This window comes from Amblyomma americanum, chromosome 9 (assembly GCF_052857255.1).
Source record: "Amblyomma americanum isolate KBUSLIRL-KWMA chromosome 9, ASM5285725v1, whole genome shotgun sequence".
NCBI classification, from domain to species: Eukaryota; Metazoa; Arthropoda; class Arachnida; order Ixodida; family Ixodidae; genus Amblyomma; species Amblyomma americanum.
This window is the reverse complement of record NC_135505.1, coordinates 96,725,351-96,748,244: the sequence shown is the minus strand read 5'-3', so window position 1 is coordinate 96,748,244 and position 22,894 is coordinate 96,725,351. Positions and strand designations below refer to the sequence as shown.

The 22,894-nt window shown below is 49.4% G+C and overlaps 1 protein-coding gene across 2 annotated transcripts; it reads left to right on the top strand.

Annotated features, from left to right (window-relative positions):
• Nucleotides 1–13,595: 13,595 nt before the first annotated feature.
• Nucleotides 13,596–22,567, top strand: LOC144105190 (uncharacterized). Of its 2 annotated transcripts, none has more exons than XM_077638341.1 (2): nucleotides 13,596–16,015; nucleotides 17,974–22,567. In XM_077638341.1, the coding sequence occupies exon 2, from the start codon at nucleotides 18,554–18,556 to the stop codon at nucleotides 18,980–18,982; it is 429 nt and encodes a 142-aa protein (XP_077494467.1). In that variant the 5' UTR covers nucleotides 13,596–16,015; nucleotides 17,974–18,553; the 3' UTR covers nucleotides 18,983–22,567. The 2 variants fall into 2 exon arrangements, 1 of the variants encoding a protein (XP_077494467.1); XR_013308718.1 differs by lacking the exon at nucleotides 13,596–16,015 and adding an exon at nucleotides 17,365–17,440 and having other exon boundaries at nucleotides 17,974–18,224.
• The last annotated feature ends 327 nt before the right edge of the window (nucleotides 22,568–22,894 follow it).

The window sequence follows — 22,894 nt, the reverse complement described above, 5'->3', positions numbered from 1 at the left end:
TTCTAGACAAAGTTGATTATTTTTGACGCCGAGGATAGAATAGGAATAACTTTATAAAGAGGTCGGCAACCAACGGTTTAAGACGTCATGACGCTGGCCAGGCGTCAACCCGTGGTTATACCCTAATCTGCTTTACCCTAGTCTGGCCTGTTTGTTATGGGTCGTGAGGCTTGTGCTGTTCGAGCGCACGCCGGGCCTGCTGAGGCCTAATCTCCACTGTAGTTCGTTCTGCTCCTTAAAGAAAGGACCACCATCACGTTGTTGTCATCACGTGTGAGTCTAACCTTCGCCCAACTCCGCGGTGAAATCACTTCTGTCACAGTAACGAAGACCTCACAGTTCACTTCACAGTCCTACCGACCATCCACAACCTGTTAAGAGCCGGACACGAGTGCAGGGTTCGCAGGCATGCCACTCTCGTCCCCCTCTACCGTGGCAGAACTGCAACCGTGGGAGGGGGCATTTAAATTAATGATTGGTCGCTCGGAAAGAGCAACCTGGGGCGCATAAAGCCCATAGCTGGGAGCACATGCCATGACAGGGCTGTGGCGCATCGCTTAACCGCTGCACCACTGCACCAGGTAGGGCATGAGGACTCCCAGGGATTTATGAATGTAAAGAATGACGTTCTTCATACGTGGGAATTAACCGATTACTATATCGTGTCATACCCTTAAGGCGGACCTTAAAAGTCTTCTTTAAATTTGTTTGCTTCTTCTCCGACACATGCTCCCAAGCCAGTTTTGGGCTTTGTACATCAATTTTCCTCCTCACTCTAGTATCTCCTCTCTCCCCACTTATGTTCTGCGACGCGCACACTCCCATCCATCAAGCCCTCCATCCATCAAGCGCTTCTGCAAAGTGCCGCTCATGGCAAGGAAACCACGAAGGATCGTATCAGCATACGACACTGCACAGCGCACTGTATTATGGCCTAACCTCCGACAGTCATCACAGCGAGGAGCCCAAGAGTGACGGCGTATATGCCAAACACTGCGGGAAGAGAGGCATAAGGGTGGCGTTCCTGGAACTAAAATCGTCCACTGTAGACCACAAACTCTAAGAACGTTGTCCAAATTTTAGACAGTTGCCATCAGTAAGAGACAAGACATGGTTGAAAGTAAGCGTCTCCTCAATTTCTAAAACTCTCCAGTACCGAAACCTTTCAGCAAGCTCAAATGGCTTAACATATGTAAAAATATTCTAAATGTTCAGGGAGACAAATATGCTTGAACCAGACAGTATTTGATTCTGGGTCCTTGACAAGACGGCGACAGGTTTTGACCTTTAACTCTGCTTAGCTGAAGAGCTTAGGTCTGTAAGTTTCTTATTGTACGCATTTGCTAAGGACAGTGATACCACTTAAGGCATATTTGAAGCCCTGGTCACACTGAGAATGGCCTGCGACGTCCGCATGCAAAACGACGGAGTTGAAAACAAGCTCACCAGCAGGCACACGGAGAAGAACTGCACAAGTATTATTGGCGGCAATGCCGCTACGACTCCTGAACCTGAAGCCGATTTATCAAGAACATCAAAATCGTGACCATGCAGAAGTCAGGCTAGCATCCAATGCGTTAAACTACTGCTGTTGTTGTCTTTAAGAGGTAAACGGTGCGTAACCACTGCGATGAATATGCCAGGACACGACGGCCACTGACCGATTATCAAAAAGCTTTTTCGAATACAGAATAAAAAAGCTTTTTATGCTTATTGTCTGATTAAAATTAAGGAAAGCTAAGGACTAAAATTAAGGATTAAAATTAAGGAATTGTTGTCAAATAAGCTAGCTAAAATGTGAAGAGGGCAATACATTCCGACGTTTGGATGGTTTTATTAGAGAGGGATACTGAACCTGAGGAGCCAGAAGATGAAATTCAGAATAATTTTAGGATGGAAGCCATTTCGTGTCTAAAAGGAAATTTTGAATGGCAGAGAACACATTCCATCTGCTGTGCCCAAGAGCAGAAGCTCTAAGAGAAATATCTACCCCAGTAATTTCTGATAGAGCTGTCCAAACGGGTGTTCTGGCATACATCTTCGGAGAGAGGAGAAGCGGAGACAGTGCCACAACAAATGATCTATCATTTCGGGTTCAGCATAGCATAGGTACAAAGGCGTGACCACCAGAGCAGAGCTATAAGGGCAGAAGTATAAAAAATGGAGGTATGCGACAATACAGAGGCTTGCTAGAAACCTCAAGATTGTACGATAGCCATTCATTGCTTCACCAGGGGAACAGAAGACGGCGATAATTGAGACAGGAAGTAAGCTCTGAATCTGCGAATTCTTTCAATAGCATATGGCTGCTGTGTGTTTCACGCAGTCGCGAGGAGACTCATGAATGGGTCTTGAAGAGGTGCCTTCGGCAAGTTATCTGCACTTCATTGGACCGAATTCCTCTTGGCCCAGGAATCTAAAATCACAGTATAAGCATGCTTCCGGAGGTCTGAAAAATTTGATGAATCGGAGTGCTTATGAATCCGTTGAGGCCGTTGTACAGGAACACTGGGATAAGGAATTTGTTATAAGCATGGCAAGTGAAAGAGATTTTTAAACTTGTCCAAAGCAAGAACACTTCAAAAAATGGGCCAAACAAATCGGACTGCAATCTACGAACGGAGGGAAAATACCTATACCTGCTTTTTTCTCACGCTTTGAGGCATCCCTCGCAATGACAACATCAGCGTGAAGAACATGAAGTAATCTTGTAGCAAACGATACAGCCACCAGACAGCAAAAAAGTTTTGCTTTGTGTGGCAAGATTTCAAAGACAACCTGAATATATGTAGGTTTTCGCACACCTGAAGAATATCCGAATGGCAGGCGTTTAAGGAATCAAGGATCTCAGGTTGCACAAAACAGATGCGTGGTGCATGCAAACGAGAAACGTTTTCATTGAACAATGTCTTAGTTTGCGAAGAAGGATAAAATTTGAGGTATGGAGCGAAGCGTCACACAACTTAGAAATGAGTGGACAGTTATGAGCCGAAATATGTGGGGCAGTGATGAAATCTTCGCGTCTAGGCACAAAAGCGGAATGAGCTACAAATTTTGGAAAGCCCAAACAGGCTCAACGCCTCCGGCTTCAAGGTAAGAAACGGGCGAAGTTTATACGCAGGTGGCTTAGAGAACAATGTACAGACGAACTCTAATACTGCAAGTACATGAATTTTATTGTTCATTATAAGCGAGTGGTATGCCATGCCTCAACGTACGTTGCTCAGCCTGGGCAGCATGCAGACCGCTGGGGCCCATTTGGCAGTGAGCGGCTCTGTTTGGGGCCGCCAAGATAGTGAAGCTTCTTATATAACCCCACCGGGCTTGATGGCAGTTTACCAATACACCTGAAAGGAAAAGTATATACCAGCCGTATCTTACCTGAATTCATCTGAGCGGCACAACGTGGAAGTAAAAAAAAGAGTGAAACTTAAGTTAAAGACAGCGCAGCGAGCTATGGAAAGAAAATAATAGGTGCAAGTTTAGAAGGCATGAATAGTGCAGTGTGAGTCAGGAAACAAATGCGCCTTAATAACATCGTAGTCGAAATCAAGAGGAAGAAATGGGCTTAAGCAGGGCATGCAATGCGAAGAACAAAAAAGCGATTCTCTTTTGAAGTAACACTCTAGATAGGGAAAGAAGGCAAGAGTAACAAGGGGCGGTAGAAAGTTACATGGGCGGTTGAGGTTAAGACGCTTGCAGGAGTAGGGTGGCCGCACCTGGCATCTGCTAGGCATGCCCTGAATTGTATGATTGTAATGACGGATACAGGGAGTATATGTCATTCTCAAAAGCAATATAGGCGATGTCGTCTGCATACACATAGGTTTTCACTTTTTACGGCAGAGAATAGAGCTATGCTGGATGTCAAAAAGAACAGAGAAGCTGGAAGCACGTTTAGGGCCTCCTCTCGCCTGTCGAAATCTGCCAGAGTAAACGGTGTTCTCGAAAGATAAAAATGAGTGAGAGTTTAGCGTCGCTAGCACAAAATATTCTGCGAAAGCATATGTTTTTTAGCCGAACGCCACCGGCGTGATTGAGGTGTACACTACCACAGGGAGCCACTTTTACGCGTCTTCAACTTCTTCACCGTCAACGCCAATTTACTGGATACACGCCGAGGTCCATGCTCCAGCGCCGCAATTCTGCGACAATGTTGTCAACGCTAACGCGTATTTGTAGTGTCTTTCTGCCAAAACATTCTCTACGCGAACGCATGCAGCGCACATCTCTCTATCACTGCCGCCACATAGCTCGAATTCCGATAAATGGTGTGTTAGTTGTATTAGTTGATTAAAAAAGGATGTGGTATGCACAGTGCGAGAGTGTGCTGCAGTTAAACACGAGGCGTGTTCGGCTCTGGTGGCAGCCTAGTGCTCCCGCTCAGTGGCCAGTGAAGCTTAACTGCTAACGCAGCCGTGGTTTATAACTTTAGTCGCGGCTGTTTATTAATTGTTATTTATTTATTTCACTTGGCAAAAACCGACAAACATTCCTAGCTCGGCATGAACCCACGACCATCGCGACACCTTCTTCTCTGTTTACCCTTCAGAATAGCGTTTTCACACTAACAAAATTTTCTTTCAGCCTGAAGCGGGGACATGTGTATTGTAGCTGGCATATCCGAGCGCTTTGGTTTTCCTGCGCCAGGCTGGCATTTATTTTGAGGTTTTAGGGCGTTTTTTTTTTGCTTTCACACCAGCAGCTTTTCGCCAGCCGACGCGTCAGCAGACGAGAAGGACGAGAGTACAATTCAGCAGTAGAGATTAATGTCGGTGATAATCTTTAAGACCTTCCGTTTCTAGCCGCCCGGAGCGCGTCGTCAGCCATAGGTCTACAAAGGCTCTGAGAGCGTTTCCAAATGGCCAACACTTGTAATAAAGGTGACCACCTACAGTCTTCCGGCGTCTTTGGCGCGCAATTAATTCTGCCCGCGCGGCAAGCAAGTGTGGCACATGTAACGAGGCAGCTGTTAGAAACGCTGTTCCTCTTCCTGCGGACAAGTCATTGGGCTTTCTAAAACAGTTCTCAACCATCTGCCACACAACTCTTGAGAACTGTGGTACAGCTAAATGGCACTGCAATATGAGGTCTGGAAACATTGCGTTCAATTCACTGTTGCTAAGGCTTTCACGAAACATATTTCGAGGATGTATTGGTATTTAAGCACTGGCCAGTCAGCTTGTAGGTCGAAAGCGGAGCCAGGACCCGAACCCAATCGACTGCTGGCCGCTGAAGCAGGTTCTATTCTGATATCTTCGAGCCGACTCGAAAAACGTCTTCCTCGCGCGGCCCGCAGCGCAGAAAGGTCGCTGCAGAAAGTCGCTGCCACAAAGAGCTCGGCTTCGGGTGAGAGTAAGGGGCAGGCGCCAATGAGGGACGAGGGGGAAGCAGAAAGCTGAGGAGTTACGGAGCCGTTTACATGGTAAGCTGGCTTAAGACCCTTCAGGACTACCAAGGCAGCGCAGGCGTTTATGTCGATGATATGAGATGCTGCAAGGCGCTCTTAGACGCGAGACGACCCCAAGTATTGTGGCTCCGGAGGGAGTTTGACGGAGAAAAACGTGAGTAGCTGTTGTGAGGATGGTGAGATTTAGATTGGTCTAGGTGCCTCTCGGCGTGATGGCTGAGGTTGATGGCATAGATACACACCGCAGAGGAGCTACGTGTGCTTTTAAAGCTTATTAGGGATAGTGAAAGCTGAAAGAAGTCAGTAGGAAGCAGGATTGATGTGCCATACACATGCTCAGCTATTGAGCAGAAGGAGACTTGTCTGAAGGCGCAGCGTACGCCCAATTCGGTCAGCCCTAAGCGCGAAACCCCCTTTTCTGATATGGCATGCGCGGTGAGGGCGTCCTTAAGGTGTCAGTGGAAAAGTTCCACTTGGGGGTTTGTCTAAGCGTGGTATGCGGAGGTTTGCAGGCAAGTAGTTCCTAGATGGACTACCACAAAGAGAGGCAACTTGGACTGTCTGCCGCGGTCCGCAATGAATATAGACACACTTCAAAAGTGGGCGCAGGTAGAAAGGAAAGCAAAAGCGACGGCAGAAGTAGAAATATCGAAATATCGAGGTACAGTGCTGGTTTCGGCCAACGAATACACCTGTCCGAGAAGGTGTAAGCTCTCAGACCAGCTTCATTGGCCGGGTGTAAGCTCTCCTATCAAGTCGATGTGCACCGTATCAAAGCAGGTGCGAGGGACTGAAAAGAAGTAACTGGCGGGACAGAGTGCCGGTGGACTTTCGTTGGCTGGCCAGAAATAGGTGCGTATATCCAGTCTCGAACACAGCGTTCATGCGCCGCCAAAAGTAGCGAGACGCCAGGAGAGCAGAAGACAGAGAAAGAGAGCTAAAAAGAACGAACTTGAATTGCAAAAAACTGAAGGTCAGAGCGGATCCCGGGTTGGGTCATCAGTCCAGGGGTTCAGTAGCGCCCTACCCCCTCCACCCGGTCTTCCAGGATACCGCTGGCCAACGTCATCTTCCCGAGTTTGTCTGTCCAGCGGATTTCAGAGAGGGCAAAGTTGTGCAGGGTGTGGAAGTTTCTCATGCGAGAAGAATCAGGACGAAATGGCCTGCAGAAACCCCGTAAAACAAACGCATAGGAGGGCCCTGCTGTGTATTTGGGTTTCCACAATAGGCAGGAATGTGCTCTCACACCACGAATGTGCAGCGCTCACACCAAGGATAATGTCCTTGAAACGCAGCTGGGGTAAAACATAATTTTTCTCCTACATCGTGCCAGAGAAGGAAGCTTTTCACGGAACAAAATTTATTTATTTTCCTGTTCTTGTTACACTTATTTTGTCTGTGTTTTTTATATGACATTTGATTTGCGGCTTTGTTCCGAACAATTCTTTTCAAGAACTATGTATTTGACAAGTCAACTTCATTTTCAAGTCTTGTGCACAAGTTCAAGGAAACCTTTTAATTTTATCTTGCAGTTTCCTTCCATTTATGTAAAATTATTTCACTGAACTTCGATTGGCGAAAACAGAACATTGTTTTCTTGCCAGAGGAGGTAAAAACATACAGAATGCCGTTCATAAAAAGATTTATCTCGTTGTATAGACTCTATATAAACACTGACTTCGCACTACCATCCACAAAGGTGCGTAAGTACTACATGGCAGTGATATCTAAACTCATGAGACAGGCTTAAACAGCTATGACACTGCTTAGAGAAGTGAAGTCAGTTTTTACGATATCGAAAATTTTAAGCTATCGTGATGATTCTTCTAAACGCAGATTTACTTTCCCCTCTGTTGTTAAAATTTCGTTAGTTGGTGTGGCATTTTACACATGGCGCAACTTTAAAGAACGTAGCCAGCCTATTAATAGCGGATGAGTGATGCCTAACCTATGTAATTATAGAAACATTTTAAATGGCAGAGGCAGTTGTAGCAAAGAGTTGATATATGTGGCGAACATGGCTCAAGATTGCAGGGAATTGATGATCGCACCGACGCTTGTGGCAGAGATTGGAGAAACTCAGCCAAATAGTGGCAGTGATTGCCAGGATTGTATAAAGGCGCCGGCAACACTAGGCAGGTGAAAAATAACAAGTCAAACATTGGATGCACCAGACTGCCATTGCCAATATCATGAACGCATCGCGAACTTTGGGTGTTTTTTGAGCCACACTTTATTTGCAGAGCACTGATAATCTAGTGATGTTTTCTGCTGCCGGGAAATTGTCCGCTCGCAGACGCAGCGCTGATGCAGGGACGCGTCAGCTGCAAAGGGCAGTGAAGAAGGAGAACATCTGCCTCGCAGAGGGTGGTAAGAATTTTTGCCTCCGGAGAGGCCGCCATTGGAATGCGAACCTGGCAATGTTTACCTCCAGAACTTTATCCAGTGAAGCTAGTCTAGCAGCGCTGTTCGAGGTACTGCGGGCATGAAATGGGATCTCGTATTGATTAGTGAGGTTTGAACGACCGAGGTGGCAATACACTGCCTAAGGGCGGGCGCGTACTGTGATATCGCGCATTAGCCTACAGACGACAACTAGCTGTGCGATTCGTCATTCAGGATAAATATGGCAACATAGATGAATTGTATAGTCTTAATGAGAGAGTGGCAGCTATCGTAATTACCTTAATCAGAGGCACAAACTGAAGGTAGTACGCGCCTACGCGTCTACATGCACTTATGATGACCAGATTGTCGAAAGCTTCTATGAAGACACGGAATTGGCGGTGAGGAAAGAAGAAACACACTACACTATATGATGGCGAGCTCTATGCCTAGGTATTCAAGAAACAGGCTGGCGACAAGACAGTGGGCTAATATGACATATGCTCTAGGAATAACAAGGGGGAGTTTGTAGTGAAATTCACAGAGAGAATCAATTTACAGATCATGAATACATTTTTAAGCAAACGGGAGAACAGGAACTGCACGTTGAAGAGCCCTAATCGTGCACAACGTGGAGACTATGAGAAAGGTGCGTTGCAGAGCCGATAGAATGGTACGGTGTTGAATTGGCTTAGACTTGAGGAATTGGAAATAACTAGTTAGGCGGAAGCCCAATAACGACCTAACAGTAGCAAGAACAAGCAGAGAAATACAGGATCTCATTGGAGAACAGGTATTTGGTTCTGAGGATGACGACCCTAATGTTGAAGTATTAAACTATAGTCTTACAGCTCCAATTACGGAATGCTCAGTAGAAGCAGGTGGACGGATCGCTAGACAGAATACGGGAAAACGTTTTCAGCAGACAAAATATTTGGTTAGGAAATGTCAAAAGAAGAAAGCCTGTAACCCCACATACAAAATAGTACTGGCAGAGCTAACAAATTTAGTCAATGTTCGCGGCAATATGAAAGTTTAATATGGAGGAAATTGATCACTATCTAGGAAACCGGGGCTCCAGATTGATATATGGAACAACCTATGGAAGGGAGGCCTAAAAGCGGTAAAAAGCAGCTAAGCAGAGTCAAAAATTAGACGCATGCGTTATGCGACAAAGAGTGCTATGGCGTTAGCAATATGAATAAAATAGATAATGTAGCTGAAGAGTGGTGCACAAATCTGTACTGTAGTAAGTGTATTCAGGATGGCAATGAGAGTGGCGATAGCGCAGAGCAATGTGACATCCGCCAACAATGGGTCAGGAAGGAAAGAATGCCTTAGGAACACTCCAAAAGGGAACACTGCAGGTAAGGGTCAGGAAAAAAACACATCAGGTGAAGTTGGGCGGTGTTGTGTGTGTGTCACAGGTTTATTAACAGCCTTTATGGTAGGCCTTAGTGCGGTGGTGAAAATGTGCTAGGAAAAGTAACCACCTTGTACACGCAATACCTAATGACCTCTAGCGATCCGGCAGTTTCGCAGAACGCTAACATCACCGTAATGCATAACGAACAGGACGTCGAGACATAAGTTATAGACCGATCAGCTTACTCTTTGTTAACTACGAGGTGTCTGCGAAAGTAATCCCTAATAGAGTCAGGATAACTTTGGACTTCAATCATCCAAATTATCAGGCAGGATTTCGCAAAGGCTACTCGACAAGAGATCGCATTCACCCTGTCAATCAGACGATAGAGAAATGCGCAGAATGTAACGAAACCTGTTTGCAGATTTCTTTTGATTATGAGAAAGCATTCGATCCGGTCTATACCTCCGCATTCATTAAGGCATTACAGAGTCAGGGTGCAGGTGAACCTCTTTTAAAATACTAGAACATATATACAACAGCATCAAAACCACCACAGTATTCCACCAAGCCAGCATTAAAGGTTCTATTATGAAAGGGTGTCGACTAGGGAGACACATCTGGCCAATCCTGTTCACCACCTCGTTACAGCAGGTATTCAGCGCCCTAAGATAAGAGTCATAAGATAAGAGTGCGATAAGAGTCAACTGAGACTTCAGTAACCTATGTTTAACCGATGATATTGCCTTGCTAATTAACTCATGGGTAAACCGCAAAAGCATGATAAATGACTTGGCCATGAAAAGGAGAACGGTTGGTCTCAAAATGTTTTCAGAAAACGTAAGTAATGATTAACAATCTCTGAAAGGAAAAGTAGTTTACAGTTAGTAGCGAGTCGCTACAAGTGGTAAGCGACTGTGCGGACAGTCTTAGGGCAGGCAGTGACCTCAGAAACAAGCAGAATAAGAATGGGGTGGAGCCCTTTTGGCAAGTTCTCTGAGAAACATGAACGGCCTCAGCGGTGGCTCAGTGGTTATAGTGCTGGGCTGCTGACCAGAATATTGCGGGTCGTTCTCATCTGCGGCTGTAGCATTTCTATCGAGGCGAAATGATTGTGGGACGTGTACTCTGTGAGGGCAGCGCACGTTAAAGAACCACAGGCGGTTGAAATTATCCGGAGATCTCAAGTACGGCATTCCTCAGATTCTGAGCGACTTCGGGACATTAAATGCCCTAAAATCTAAACCATTAACTCATGAATGGCTGTTTAACAATATCCCTAAAGAGAAAAGTTTATAACGGCTCTATTTTACCGGCGTTCACCCATGGTACAGAACATGGAGGCTAACGAAAAGGGTTCAGCTTAAGTTAAGGACAACGCGGCATGCCATGAAATGAAAAATGATAGTTGTGACGTTAAGAGCACGAAAGACGGCAGAGTTGGAAAGAAACAAACACGTGTTAGGTCGTCGTAGGCAAAATCTAGAGGATTAAATCGGTTTGGGCAGGACACCTTGTCACATATAATAAGGAGCCTAAATTAAATTTTAAAGGAAAAAGGTGTGAGGAAGACGACGCGAATTAACCGAAGAATAAAGAAGAGGAAGAAGCATTCGTTGAGGTGGAGAGAGATGATTGGTTGAGAAGCATTCGGTGGGGTGGAGAGAGATGATTGGTGGGGAAGAGAAGACGACGAGAAGGCTTACATGGACTAACACCGAGGCTATAAAAGGGTGAGTGAGAGCGAGGGACGGGGGGGAACAGCAGAGAAGCGGAGGCTCCAGCGGGTCAGGGACACTTTGGCTGGAAGAGAGCGGCGCCGGCTACTGCTCTGGTGAGCTCGCGTTCTACGGCAACGCATCGTGGACTTCCTGCCGTGCCTGAGCCCGTTCCGGGGAGTCAACGGAGGACGCTACCACCTGCTACGGCCTGGGGTATCTGCAGCGCTGTTCCCACCAATCCGGGTGGTGCCCCTAAAGCCAACAACACTGGCATCACCTCCGCGGGCGCTTAGACCTGGAGCTTGTACGACGCAGCCAGCGACGCCAGCCCAAGCGCGTCGAACGCCGCAAGCCGAAGTACGTCGAACACCGCCTCGACGCCGGATACGGGATCCATACAGCGCCGGAGCCACACCGAATCAAACGTGAGCCTGAACGCTAGTAGTAGACGCTGATAGCAGTGTGCCCGGGTCGTGTGTAGCTATAATCTTTGCGTTTTGTGTTTTGTTAGTTTTGTGTTCTTGTGTGTGTATCACGTAGGCTGTATTAAATGTGCATTTGTGTGGATACACCAGTCGCCTAGTCCGTTCTTTCGGTCCGAGTGTTCTCCGGAGAGATCCGTGACAAAGATAAGTGGCGAGCCGGTGCCAGGATTCATCTCTTTTTTCTTTTTGCTTTGTCTCGGATCTTTTCGATCTCTCGACGGCAGAAAGTATGGATTTGGCAGAAACGTTAGAACTGGCGCTCAAGCTAGGGTTAAGCAAGGAAGAGGCGATGCGTCTCTATGACGAGGAGGGAAAGAGGAAGAAAGAGGAGGCAGATAGGCAGAGAGAGGAAAGGGCGCAAGCACGCGCAGACGCTCGCGAGGCAGAAGAGCGAGAAGAGAAAAGAGCTCGCGAGGCAGAGAAGAGCTCGCGAGGCAGAACAGGAGAAAAGAAAGATAGAACGGGAGGAGTTTATTTTGTGGAAACAGGCGCAAGTGGTTAGAGCGCTCGACTACTGATCCGGAGTTCACGGGTTCAAACCCTACCACGGCGGCTGCGTTTTTATGAAGGAAAAACGCTATGGCGCCCGTGTGCTGTGCGATGTGAGTGCACGTTAAAGATCCCCAGGTGGTCGAAATTATTCCGGAGCCCTCCACTACGGCACCTCGCTCCTCATTTCTTCTTTCGCTCCCTCCTTTACCCTTCCCTTACGGCGCGGTTCAGGTGTCCAACAATATAAGACAGATACTGCGCCATTTCCTTCCCCCCAAAAGCAATTATTATTATTATTATGTCGCGGGAGGATATGAGGAGATGACGAACAATGATCAGCGTTCCTTAGTGGGTACAGAATCTCCTAGACCGGCAAGAGTTTGCCCAAGGAAGCTGATGGCTCCTTTTAATGACAAGAGAGATGATTTGGATGCATATCTGCAACGATTCGAGCAGGTAGCTTTGGGGCAAGGCTGGGAGCGCAGTGAATGGGCCAAGGCATGGAGCATGTGTTTAGTCGGAGAGGCGCTGAATGTGTTTGGAAGGATGCCTGCTGCTGATTTCATGGACTCCGAGAAAGTCAAAAAGGCACTTCTCCGAAGATTCAGGCTTACGGCACAGGGTTTCCGTGAGAGATTTCGCACCGCGAAACCTGAGGGTTCGGAAACCGCTAAGAAGTTTTCCTTCAGGCTGACCAACTATTTTGACGGGTGGCTTGATATGTAAACACAGAAAAGTGTTTTGAAGGGGTGCGTGACAAGCTGGTCACAGAGCAATTTTTAGCGTGCTGCAGCTGAAAGCTAGCGCTATTCCTGAAGGAAAGTTGTGTTCATTGGAAGAGTTTGCCGACACTGCAGACCAATTCCTCGAGGCTCAAGGGGTAAGAAATTTGAGTAAGGCAAATGAGGAAACCCAAAAGACCTTAGAGACAGATGCGGCAAAACCAAAATCATATAGCGGTGCACCTAAGGCGCCAGTGAGGTGTTTTCTCTGCGGCAAGGTGGGACACCGTGCAGCTGACTGTCAGACTAGTAGCGCTGCCCAAAAAACACAGATAGTGTGTCAAGGTTGTAAGAGGAGGGGTCATACTCTGGATGAGTGCCGATGAAGAACGCAGGACCCAGCTGCATGCGTTGTCGACTCAAGGGTAGAATTTGTCACGCGATCTGAAGTTCCACAGCTGAAAGGAGAGCAAACGCCGCTGGAAAATGAGGCAGTGAGTGGAACACCCATGTCGAAAGCAGCAATGCCAGTGGTGGTTGGGCAAATAGGGGACCGTCCTATATTGGTGCCTAGAGATAACGGAGCTAATACAGTCTTGGTTCGTAGAAGCATGGTGAAGGACGAGGATCTTACAGGGGAAGCGTCGGTCGTCACTCTGGTAGACAGCACAGTAAGGTACCTTCCTGAAGCCAGTATTCTAGTGTCCACGCCATATTATACTGGGCAGGTAGTGGCAAAATGCGTAGACCAACCCACCTACGATCTCATCTTGGGGAACATTACAGGTGCAAGAGGTGTCGAAGGCCCCGATCCCGAGTGGAGGATGCTCGACGTTGAAGCACATATAAAGGAGGAAAGGCCCGCGACAGCTCAGAAGGGTGCAGTCAGCTTCTCGTCGGCAGTTGAGACAAGAGCTCAAGCGACAGCCCATGTAACGCAGCGTCCGCTCTCCACTCCTGTTATGTGCCTGAGCGTAACACCTGGCGAAATTGCAATTAGGCAAAAAGAAGACCCGAGCTTGAAGAAATGCTCCAAAGAGTCGGGGAATAGGTGAAAAGAAAGAAGAGCCGGACGTCATGCAAGTATCAATTGGTAAATGGTCTTTTGCATAGGGAATGCATATTTAGTTCAGGAAGGCGGGTCGAACAGCTAGTGTTACCAAGAGATATGCGAGAGACCATGCCATGCCTAGGACATGACGCCATTATGGCCGGACACCAGGGTGTTCAAAAAACGGTGTCTAGGATCACCGAGGAGTTCTTTTGGCCGGGTGTTCAGAGTGACGTTAAGCGCTTTGTTCGCTCATGTGACGTGTGCCAGCGCACAGTTCCAAAGGGAAGAGTTGGTCCCGTACCTCTGGGTAAGATGCCAGCCATCGACCTACCGTTTCAGCGAGTGGCGATTGACATTGTGGGGCCAATCTCTCCAGTATCCGCCAAAGGCAATAGATATGTGCTTACTCTAGTTGACGTGGCCACTCGTTATCCTGACGCTATTCCACTCAGAACTATTGACAGTATCCAAGTGGCGGAGGGTCTTGTGGAAATGTTTTCGCGTTATGGATTCCCGAGGGAAATATGAGTGACCGGGGCTCGAACTTCACATCGGAACTAATGAAGGAGGTTAACTGCCTTTTGTCAGTAAGACAGTTACTGATGACGCCTTACCATCCCATGTGTAATGGGCTTGTAGAGTGGTTCAACGGCACCCTCAAAAATATGATCAAGAAAATGTGCCAGGAGAGACCTACTGATTGGGATAGATATCTCCCAGCTCTTTTGTTCGCTTACCGGGAAGTACCACAAACGAGTATTGGTTTCTCGCCTTTCGAGATGTTATATGGGAGAACCGTTAGAGGTCCACTTACAATACTCAAGGAGCTGTGGGATAATAAGGAGATTGCATCAGATCTCAAGACATTATACACATACGTTCTTGAGTTGCGGGACAAGTTGGAAGAAACATGGAGGCTTGCACATCAAGGTCTGGAACGGGCGCGCGAACGCTATAAGGGCTACTATGACAAGAACGCCACTCACAGGAATCTGAATCCAGGCGACAAGGTTCTCATCTTGCTACACACGGATCATAATAAGTTACTGATGCAGTGGAAGGGCCCTTACCTTGTGAAGCAAAAGAAAAATGACATGGATTATGACTTATTGATAAATAACACCAAGAAGGGTTTCCATGCAAACATGTTGAAAAAGTACGAAGATTTCCCGTACAGTGCACCCCCAACGTAGCATGCTCGGTAGTAGCCGAGGAGACAGATGATGTCGAGATGCCCACATGCAGTGGGAAGAAAACTGTAGGTTGGTATATGGTACTAATAAACCCCAATTTCAATGAAGACAGAAGATAACGTCGGAGCGGACTTCATGAGTAGAGCCAACTGAAGAGATCTAGGTATCTCTGGACTGTAACTTTTTGGTGTTGTAGTTGATTTGTTGCTGTTGTTGTTGTGTTAATGTATCTCTGGGATTTATCTTATTGTTGTTGTTGCTGTTGCTGGAGTTATGTGATTATACAAGGGAGTGTGTTGTGGACACGAACATGTTTATTAAGGACTCTGTACGGACAGCGGCAGTGGTGTGTTAGTGTTCTGAAAACGCAATTTGGTGTGCTGTGTTTGTGGTGTGCGTTTGATGTGTGCTGGACCTCTGCGGTGTGTTGTGTGCTGGGTCCAGAATCGCCACAGAAGATAGTCGGTTGGCTGGATGGCTTGAAGACGAGTACGACGTGAGCAGTTTTTCATGGAAAAACTCTTGAGAGAGGGGGCCCTTGTCACATATATTAGGGAGCCTAAATTAAATTTTAAAGGAAAAAGGTGTGAGGAAGACGACGCGAATTAACCGAAGAATTAAGAAGAGGAAGAAGAAGCATTCGTTGAGGTGGAGAGAGATGATTGGTGAAGAAGCATTCGTTGAGGTGGAGTGAGATGATTGGCGGGGAAGAGAAGATGACGACAAGGCTTACGTGGACTAACACCGAGGCTATAAAAGGGCGAGTGAGAGCGAGGGACTGGGGGGAACAGCAGAGAAGCGGAGGCTCCGGCGGGTCAGGGACACTTTGGCTGGAAGAGAGCGACGCCGGCTACTGCTCCGGTGAGCTCGCTTTCTACGGCAACGCATCGTGGACTTCCTGCCGTGCCTGAGCCTGTTCCCGAGAGTCAACTGAAGACGCTATCACCTGCTACGGCCAGGGGTGTCTCCAGCGCTGTGGCACCCATCCTGGTGGTGTCCCCAAAGCCAACAACACAAACACCAGTATCACCTCCACGGGCGCCTGGACCTGGAGCTTGTACGACGCAGCCAGCGACGCCAGCCCAAGCGCATCGAAAGCCGCCAACAACGCAAGCCCGAGTACGTCGATCATCGCCTGGACGCCGGATACGGGATCCATACAGCGCCGAATCCACACCGAACCAAACGTGAGCACGAACGCTAAACGCTAATAGTAGACGCTGATAGCAGTGTGCCCGGGTCGTGTGTAGCTATAGTCTTTGTGTTTTGTGTTAGTTCTGTTAGTTTTGTGTATCACGTAAGCTGTATTAAATGTGCGTTTGTGTGGGTACACCCTTCGCCTAGTCCGTTCTTTCGGTCCGAGTGTTCTCCGGAGAGATCCGTGGCACAGCGACATACGAATTAAAAATATCTATGCTCGCTAAGGTTAACATAGTGGACACCAAGAGAAGGCAAGCGTAGAAGGTGCAGCAGAAAGTTAGCTGCGGCGATGACATTAACATGTTTGCTTGGATAAGGTGGCCGGAGATGGTGCACAAAGAGGTTAATTGGAAATATATGCCATATATCCCTGTCCTGCAGCGGATGTAGTCAGGTTTATGATGATGAGACGCATCGCGGCTCTTTCTTACTTCGCACTAATGTGTTACGCACACATGTAAGGTATCCACAGTTAATGCGTTTTCACCCCCCCCCCCTGTTACGGCCTGGCTCAAAGTTTGACTAGAGATGAGGAAGCTTACAGCGCGTTCAACTAATTTCTTCTCCGGCCAGATCCCATCATTCAGAGCGGAAAAGACAGTTCATCGCTTAGCGCGCAAAGTTCCCCGCACTACAGCAGCAATCGAAATTCTGTGTAAGGACGGAAATTTGCGCTTGTTGGTATATGTGTATACTTGGTGGAACAGCGCAACTAGACGAAACAGACAGAGAGAAAAGAAACAACGCTGACAAGCAAACATTTATGCTTTGTTTTACTGCACACCAGGCTGGGCGCACGGGCGCTTCTTCTCGAGCCTTGCCTGGTTTGCAAATAGGCTTTGGAGTATGTGACAATGTCGTCGTAGAATGGTTTAGTTTGGTTTATGGGGTTTAAAGCCCCAACGCAGCTTAGGCTCTGAGGGATGCCGCAGTGAAGGGCTCCGGATTATTCGAACACCTGCATTTCTTTAACGTGCACTAACATCGCACAGTACATGGGTCTCTAGAATTTCGCCTCCACTGAAAATCGACCGCCGCAGCCGGCTTCGAGCCCTCGTCTTTCGGGTCAGCAGCCGAGCGCCATAACAACCGGGCCATCGCGGCGGCTGTCCTAGAATGACCTGCTTGTTTCGTTGAATGCGTTTCAAGCGTAAATATAATCTTAAAGACAAGACAGAAAAATTTGTTTTATTCGAACTCAGCCTGTTGGTAACGATTGTACAACGCTTTCGAGCAGTGAATGGCCTGCGGACGCACCCTTCAGAAATGGTGGGCACTTTTATGAGAACACTGATGAGCAACAAAGAGCTTTTACAACCACCTCGAATGTGTGGCGTTCTCAAATCTTGCAGCCTTCACAAAGGTTTCTCCGACCTGCGGACACGAGTCTCGCACATGGTGGTTGCCGAGCGGTATGCCTTTCTTTGAATTGAAAGTTCTGTAAAACGTTCTGTGCATATGCATAACATATGAACATGCCCTCACGTTTCGGGGCCGGTAGCTGCCATAGAACAGATTGAACCCGCAATACGAGGAAATCGAGAATGAAAGGTTTTGCGTAGAAAGATATTTAAACTTTGATTTATCCGCTTTAAGTAGCATTTCGCAGTGGAATCAACCATCGCCAAAAGTCATAGGCGCCAGCGCCATAGGCGGAGCCGCTTAGGCGTTTCGTATTGTTTCGCCAAAGGCAGAGGAAGAGCAGAGGTACCGTGGCGGGGATCAAATCCGCATCGCGTGAAAGTTGGCCGGCAGCAGCATCGCTGGCTTTGTATCAGAAAGCGCGATAGGGTCGCAGAAGAGCTCTCGGTAAGCTGCAACAGCGACCACAAAACTCGCTGGTGTTAGCGCGCGATCGTTTTCACGGTCGTTTTAAAGAGAAAGTTGTTTTGTATTCGGTTTTCCATTGAGAGAAGCATTCCATGCTCGAACCTACTCCTTTCAGGAGAGACGGCGACGCTCAACGGGGTCCAAGGAGGAGAGGGACGCGGAAACCAAAGGGACATCGCGGTGGCCAAGCGGAAAGCTCGAAGCCTCCCCACCGTCACTGTTCCCTTTCCCTCCTCACTCGAAGGAGCAAGGCCTGCCCAGCACGAGCCCCATGGAGCCCACGTCCAGCCTTCTGCTGATGCTGCTGCTGTCGCTGCTGGGGCGACGGCGTCCGGTAGAAAACCGGGTGCGACCTCGCAAAATCCCGCCGCACGAGACCGGGCTGCGGCCTGGGCATCGTCTGCTGGCAGCGAGCGCGCCCAACTCCGCGGCGCCCCACAGCAATACGCCGCAGATAGCGGCGACGCTGATGCTGGGCCAGCCTGGTGCCGCGGCGCACAATCGCTACCAAGGCGCAGCGGCGTCGGAGAGCTGTCCTGGAGCGAGCCGCGGCTGCTGTGCAGGTCCCGTCCAGCCTGGTGGGGACAGTGCTGTTTCGGCCGGCGAACCGGGGCACCGCTTTCACCAGGGAACAGGGCTGGGAGTTGGCCGAGGATATCGGATCCCGTCCGGGAGTCCTCGCCGTCCGGGTAAACATGCGGCGGAATGTAGTGGAAGTGGACGCGGGGAGCAGCGATGCTCTCCAGGCCCTGCTAGCCACAGACGACATCCGTGGCGTGCCGGTCTGCGCCAAGGAGCCTCCTCCTCGGAACCAAAGCTCCGGCCTGGTCTTCGGTGTGTACGGGCGCCGGACGGCAGAGGAGCTGCTAGCGGCGGCGGAGTCAACGGTGCCGATGGTATCGGCGTCTGTGTCGGGCAGCCCACTCGCTCTCCGTTTTGCGGCGCCGACACCACCGGCGTTCACTACCATATTCAAGCGCAGGCTCGCGGTCGGTCCCTGCCGTCCCCGGCCGCTCCCGTGTGCCAAGTGCGCCAGCCTGGAGCATGTCATTGAGGTGTTTCGTGTTCCTGCCTGCTGCACGCACTGCGGCGGGCCCCACGAGCCTGGTAACTGTGCGACCTAGCCCCGCTGCATTAACGGCGGGGGGCGGCACGCAGCCATAGACCCAGCGTGCCCGCCCTGGCCGCGAGAGCGTCACGTGGCCACTTTAATGGCCACATCCATGGCACCGATGTCTAGGCGTGTTGTCCGAGCCGTCGTCCAGGCTGAAACAGTGGCCCCAGCCAAGCAACATCAGCAGTCGCCGCGCGCGCTTTCTTATGTGTAGGCCGTCAGGGGAGCACCCCAGAAGCAGCAGCAATCGAAGCGCCGGCAGCGGCAGCGACGATCCGGTTGCCCGGCGTCGCGTACAGCACGGCCCGAGCCTGCGGTCGCTTCTCATGGCCAGCCCCCGACGCACGGGACGCAGAGATCGCGCGCCTAAAGCTGCCGTTGCGCGCTCTCAGCTCACTTTTCCCGGAGGGCACCGATCGATGGACACCGGCCTTGCTTAGAAGCAGCGGGTGCTTCCGCACAGATAAGCCAGCATGATGGCTAGCCGCCGGAATCCCTCCCACATACCATCCATCCTGCAGTGGAACGTGCGCTCACTTACGGTGCGGTACGCCTAAATGCGAGTTCGCATCGCATCAGGATTCGCCGGAAGTTATCGCGCTGCAGGAGACGTACGTACGTTCACATGACGGGGAGCCCCAGATGCGGCTACCTGGCTACATTGGCTACCACTCAGTTACCAAATGCGAGGAACCCACCTGTGCCGCAGTGCCCTGTTGTGTCACATCTCATCGCCCCGGGAAATCAAGGTGCGCGATATACGTGCGGCAGGAAGTCCAGCACACCCTTGTCGGCTCGACGGCGGCGACATCTGACGCCCAGGAGTGCGTGGTGGTGACAGTGCGCGTCGGTAGTGTTGACACGTCGGTGGTATTGACGCTTCCTCTCGTCACGGTGCGCAAGCCATGCTGGAAGAAACTCGAGCTCCAGCACCACAAGTCCCTGTGCGTGTGCCTAGCCCGGCCCAAAAACTCGCAGTGCGCCGCAATGTTGGCCGAGGAAGGAGCGTGACCACTTGAGCTCTAAGCAGCGCGCAGAGCACTGAATCACATCGACCGGCTTCAGCGCGCAACGAACGGCGGCTCGCTGCTGCAGCGTATGAGCTCGCACCCGCACTCCCGAATGGGCACGGCGCTTCTCGAGTATGAGCAATTGACACAAGGCCCAACCCCCTACGGCTCCTGCGCGCCCTGGCCTGCTACCTCAGGGGTACAGCGAGAGATCGTCGGCATTGCGGGAAAGCGGAGCACATCCCTCTGTGCTGTGCAGCAGCTGGCCAGTGCCGTCATACACGAGGAACTCCAGGACCACCTCCTCGTCTACACCGACGGCTCAGTGGCCTGATACAACTGCTCCCTTGCAGCGGTAGCTACCATCCCCGCCCTGCGACTGCACAGCCAGCAACATGCAACCTTCCTGGGCTCCTCCACCACGGCGGAGTTGATGGGGATCCGGCTCGGGCCGGACCTGCTGCTCACCCTCGGCCTTCCGCCGAGGAGTGCTCTGCTGTGCGACTCCCGCGCCGCCCTTAGCCGCCTGCATTCTAACGACCGCGGTATCCCACTACTGCGGGAAATTCTCTGGCGCATCGAGCGCCTCGCGCTGAGAGGATGTGCCGTGCTTGCACAGTGGGTGCCCGGTCACTGCGGCATCGCCGGCAACGAAGAAGCTGACGACCCCGCGACCGCTGCACACCAACTACCTGCCAGCGATCTGCCCCTTGCGCTGGAGGACGTGCGTGCGGCCATCCACGACTATCTCCGAAAGCAGCACCCCGACCCACGCATCGCAGGAGGTGAGCGCATGGACAGTATCAGCGGCTGTCGCGCACGTACACGGTCACAACGTGTAATGATCCTCAGCGCGCGCATTGGCTGTGTGTGGCCCGGGGAACGTCGGGAGCGTCACGGAACCGCGACGAGTGATGTGTGTGACGGATGCGGTGCAGTGGAAACACTAGAACACCTGCTCCTTCGCTGTGCCGCGTTCGCCGTGCTCGTCGCGATATGCTTGCGGCCTATAGGGCGCAGGGCATACTACCAGACTCCACCAAGACGCTATTGTGGCCGCAGGGCAGTGCGCGCACTTGTGAGCAAACTTTCGTAAGCCTCTGTGCATTTCTCGAACACACGGGCTTGACGTCCCGTCTGTTCTTCGTCAGGTAGTTACACGCAGTGACCGAACGCTCCGAGAGTTCTACATTGAACGATTAATAACTGGACGCCCCGCTCCAGTTGTAGCCAGAACAGTGCTGTGTGCGTGTGTTTTAATTGATATAAAATGATCTAATCACGTGCACAACCTGGACACATTTCTTATTGCATGAATAGTTTGTATATATTACTTCTCCCCCTAGCCTCTTTTCCTGTCCCCTCACCTATTTCATTTAATTTCTCCATTCTGCCTGCTATCCTTTATTTCCGCTGCCCCAGCTCAGGTGCTTCCGTATCAATGGCAGATGCCGGGGCCGGCGAAAATCTTTTCCTTCCTTTTTATTATACTTTAATAAAAAAAACACTACCACCACCACCAGTAGAGATAACGCGACGAAAACTCGCCATTCAACACGGCTTTTGCCCTTGGTTTGCATTGTTTCATAGCGGTACTTTCTGCAGTGTTTAGCAAACGGTTTACGATGAATTCCGTAGAGCATAGGAAAAGTGCGGAGTTTCAGCGAACGTATTTATTAAAGCCCTGGGTCCACGATGTATGTTGCGAACACGGTTGAAATGAAAATCGCAAGCGGAAAAATGCGGGTATGCACTTGACCTTGCCGACATCAAACGGTCGTCTAAGAAGCCCAACCGTGTAGTCGGCTGTGAAACGCTGCATTTCGCGTGCTGCTCAAGACCGCTCGGCCTTTATTGTCAATTAGCTTTCACTGATTATTAATTTAAGCCCGTAAGGTTAGCTCCACTGATTTTTTGAAAGCAAGGTTTACCATGGAGACTCGGCGGGTACTGCCACCGAGAAGGAACACCGACATGCACTTCCTTCATGAAGAGAGAGAACATTGCGGTGGTTTGCGCAGTAGAGAGGGGAGGTTAGAGGTTTCAGCTACCAGTGTTGATTTTGATCAGGAAGTGGTGTATCGTTAAAGATCTTTAGAGCGTGTTCTCCTTGCTCTCGATGTACGTTCTCACTGCTTGCGAAGAGTTCTGAAGCATTATCGACGCCTCGCGGCATGTGATACTTGGTATCCAATGTAATGTTTCATAACCCCTAAGAACAAGTGCTTGAGCATTTGCTGAGCACGTAATACAAAAAAAAAGAACTTGCGGTACTCCATTTAAATATTTGATGCTGGAGGAAACGCGATAGCTCTCTGAACAACTTCGGTTCTAGGGTGTGCAATATTTGATGATCTAAAAGAACTAAACACAAGAAATAAAAAAATAGACCAAGAAAGAATTGAGGAGGTAAACAGTACTCTAAACGTGGATCGCAAAAGGAGGTTTTAAGTAGATGCAGAAGATGTGCGCATGAATGTATCGACATTTCATTCTTTTTGTTGTATTTTAATGTACTTACAGCTTTTTTCGCTTACTTTTATATCTTTTTCACCTGCCATTTTCATTAAAAAAAATTAGAAGTGAAGCCACCAGTTTCCAAGATGTTTAGTTTCCTTTTAGTGTTTTCAGCGAAGAAGCTTTCTGGATATTGCTTAACACAAAGGGGCGAGAAGTATATATTAATAACTGTGACACTATTAATATCGCACTACATGCTCCGCTCAGAAGCACAGGCATTTAAATGGCAAGAAGGTGAATTAATAGAAACTCTGCTTTTTATACTGCCATCAATGTCTTAAATACAGGCTTACGGGAACCTTATTATTTTCTGGGTCGAAGTGAATGACAATGTTGATGAAAATATAACTTTTATTGCACCAAGAATTCCGTAAACTATGTCAGTGGTTCCT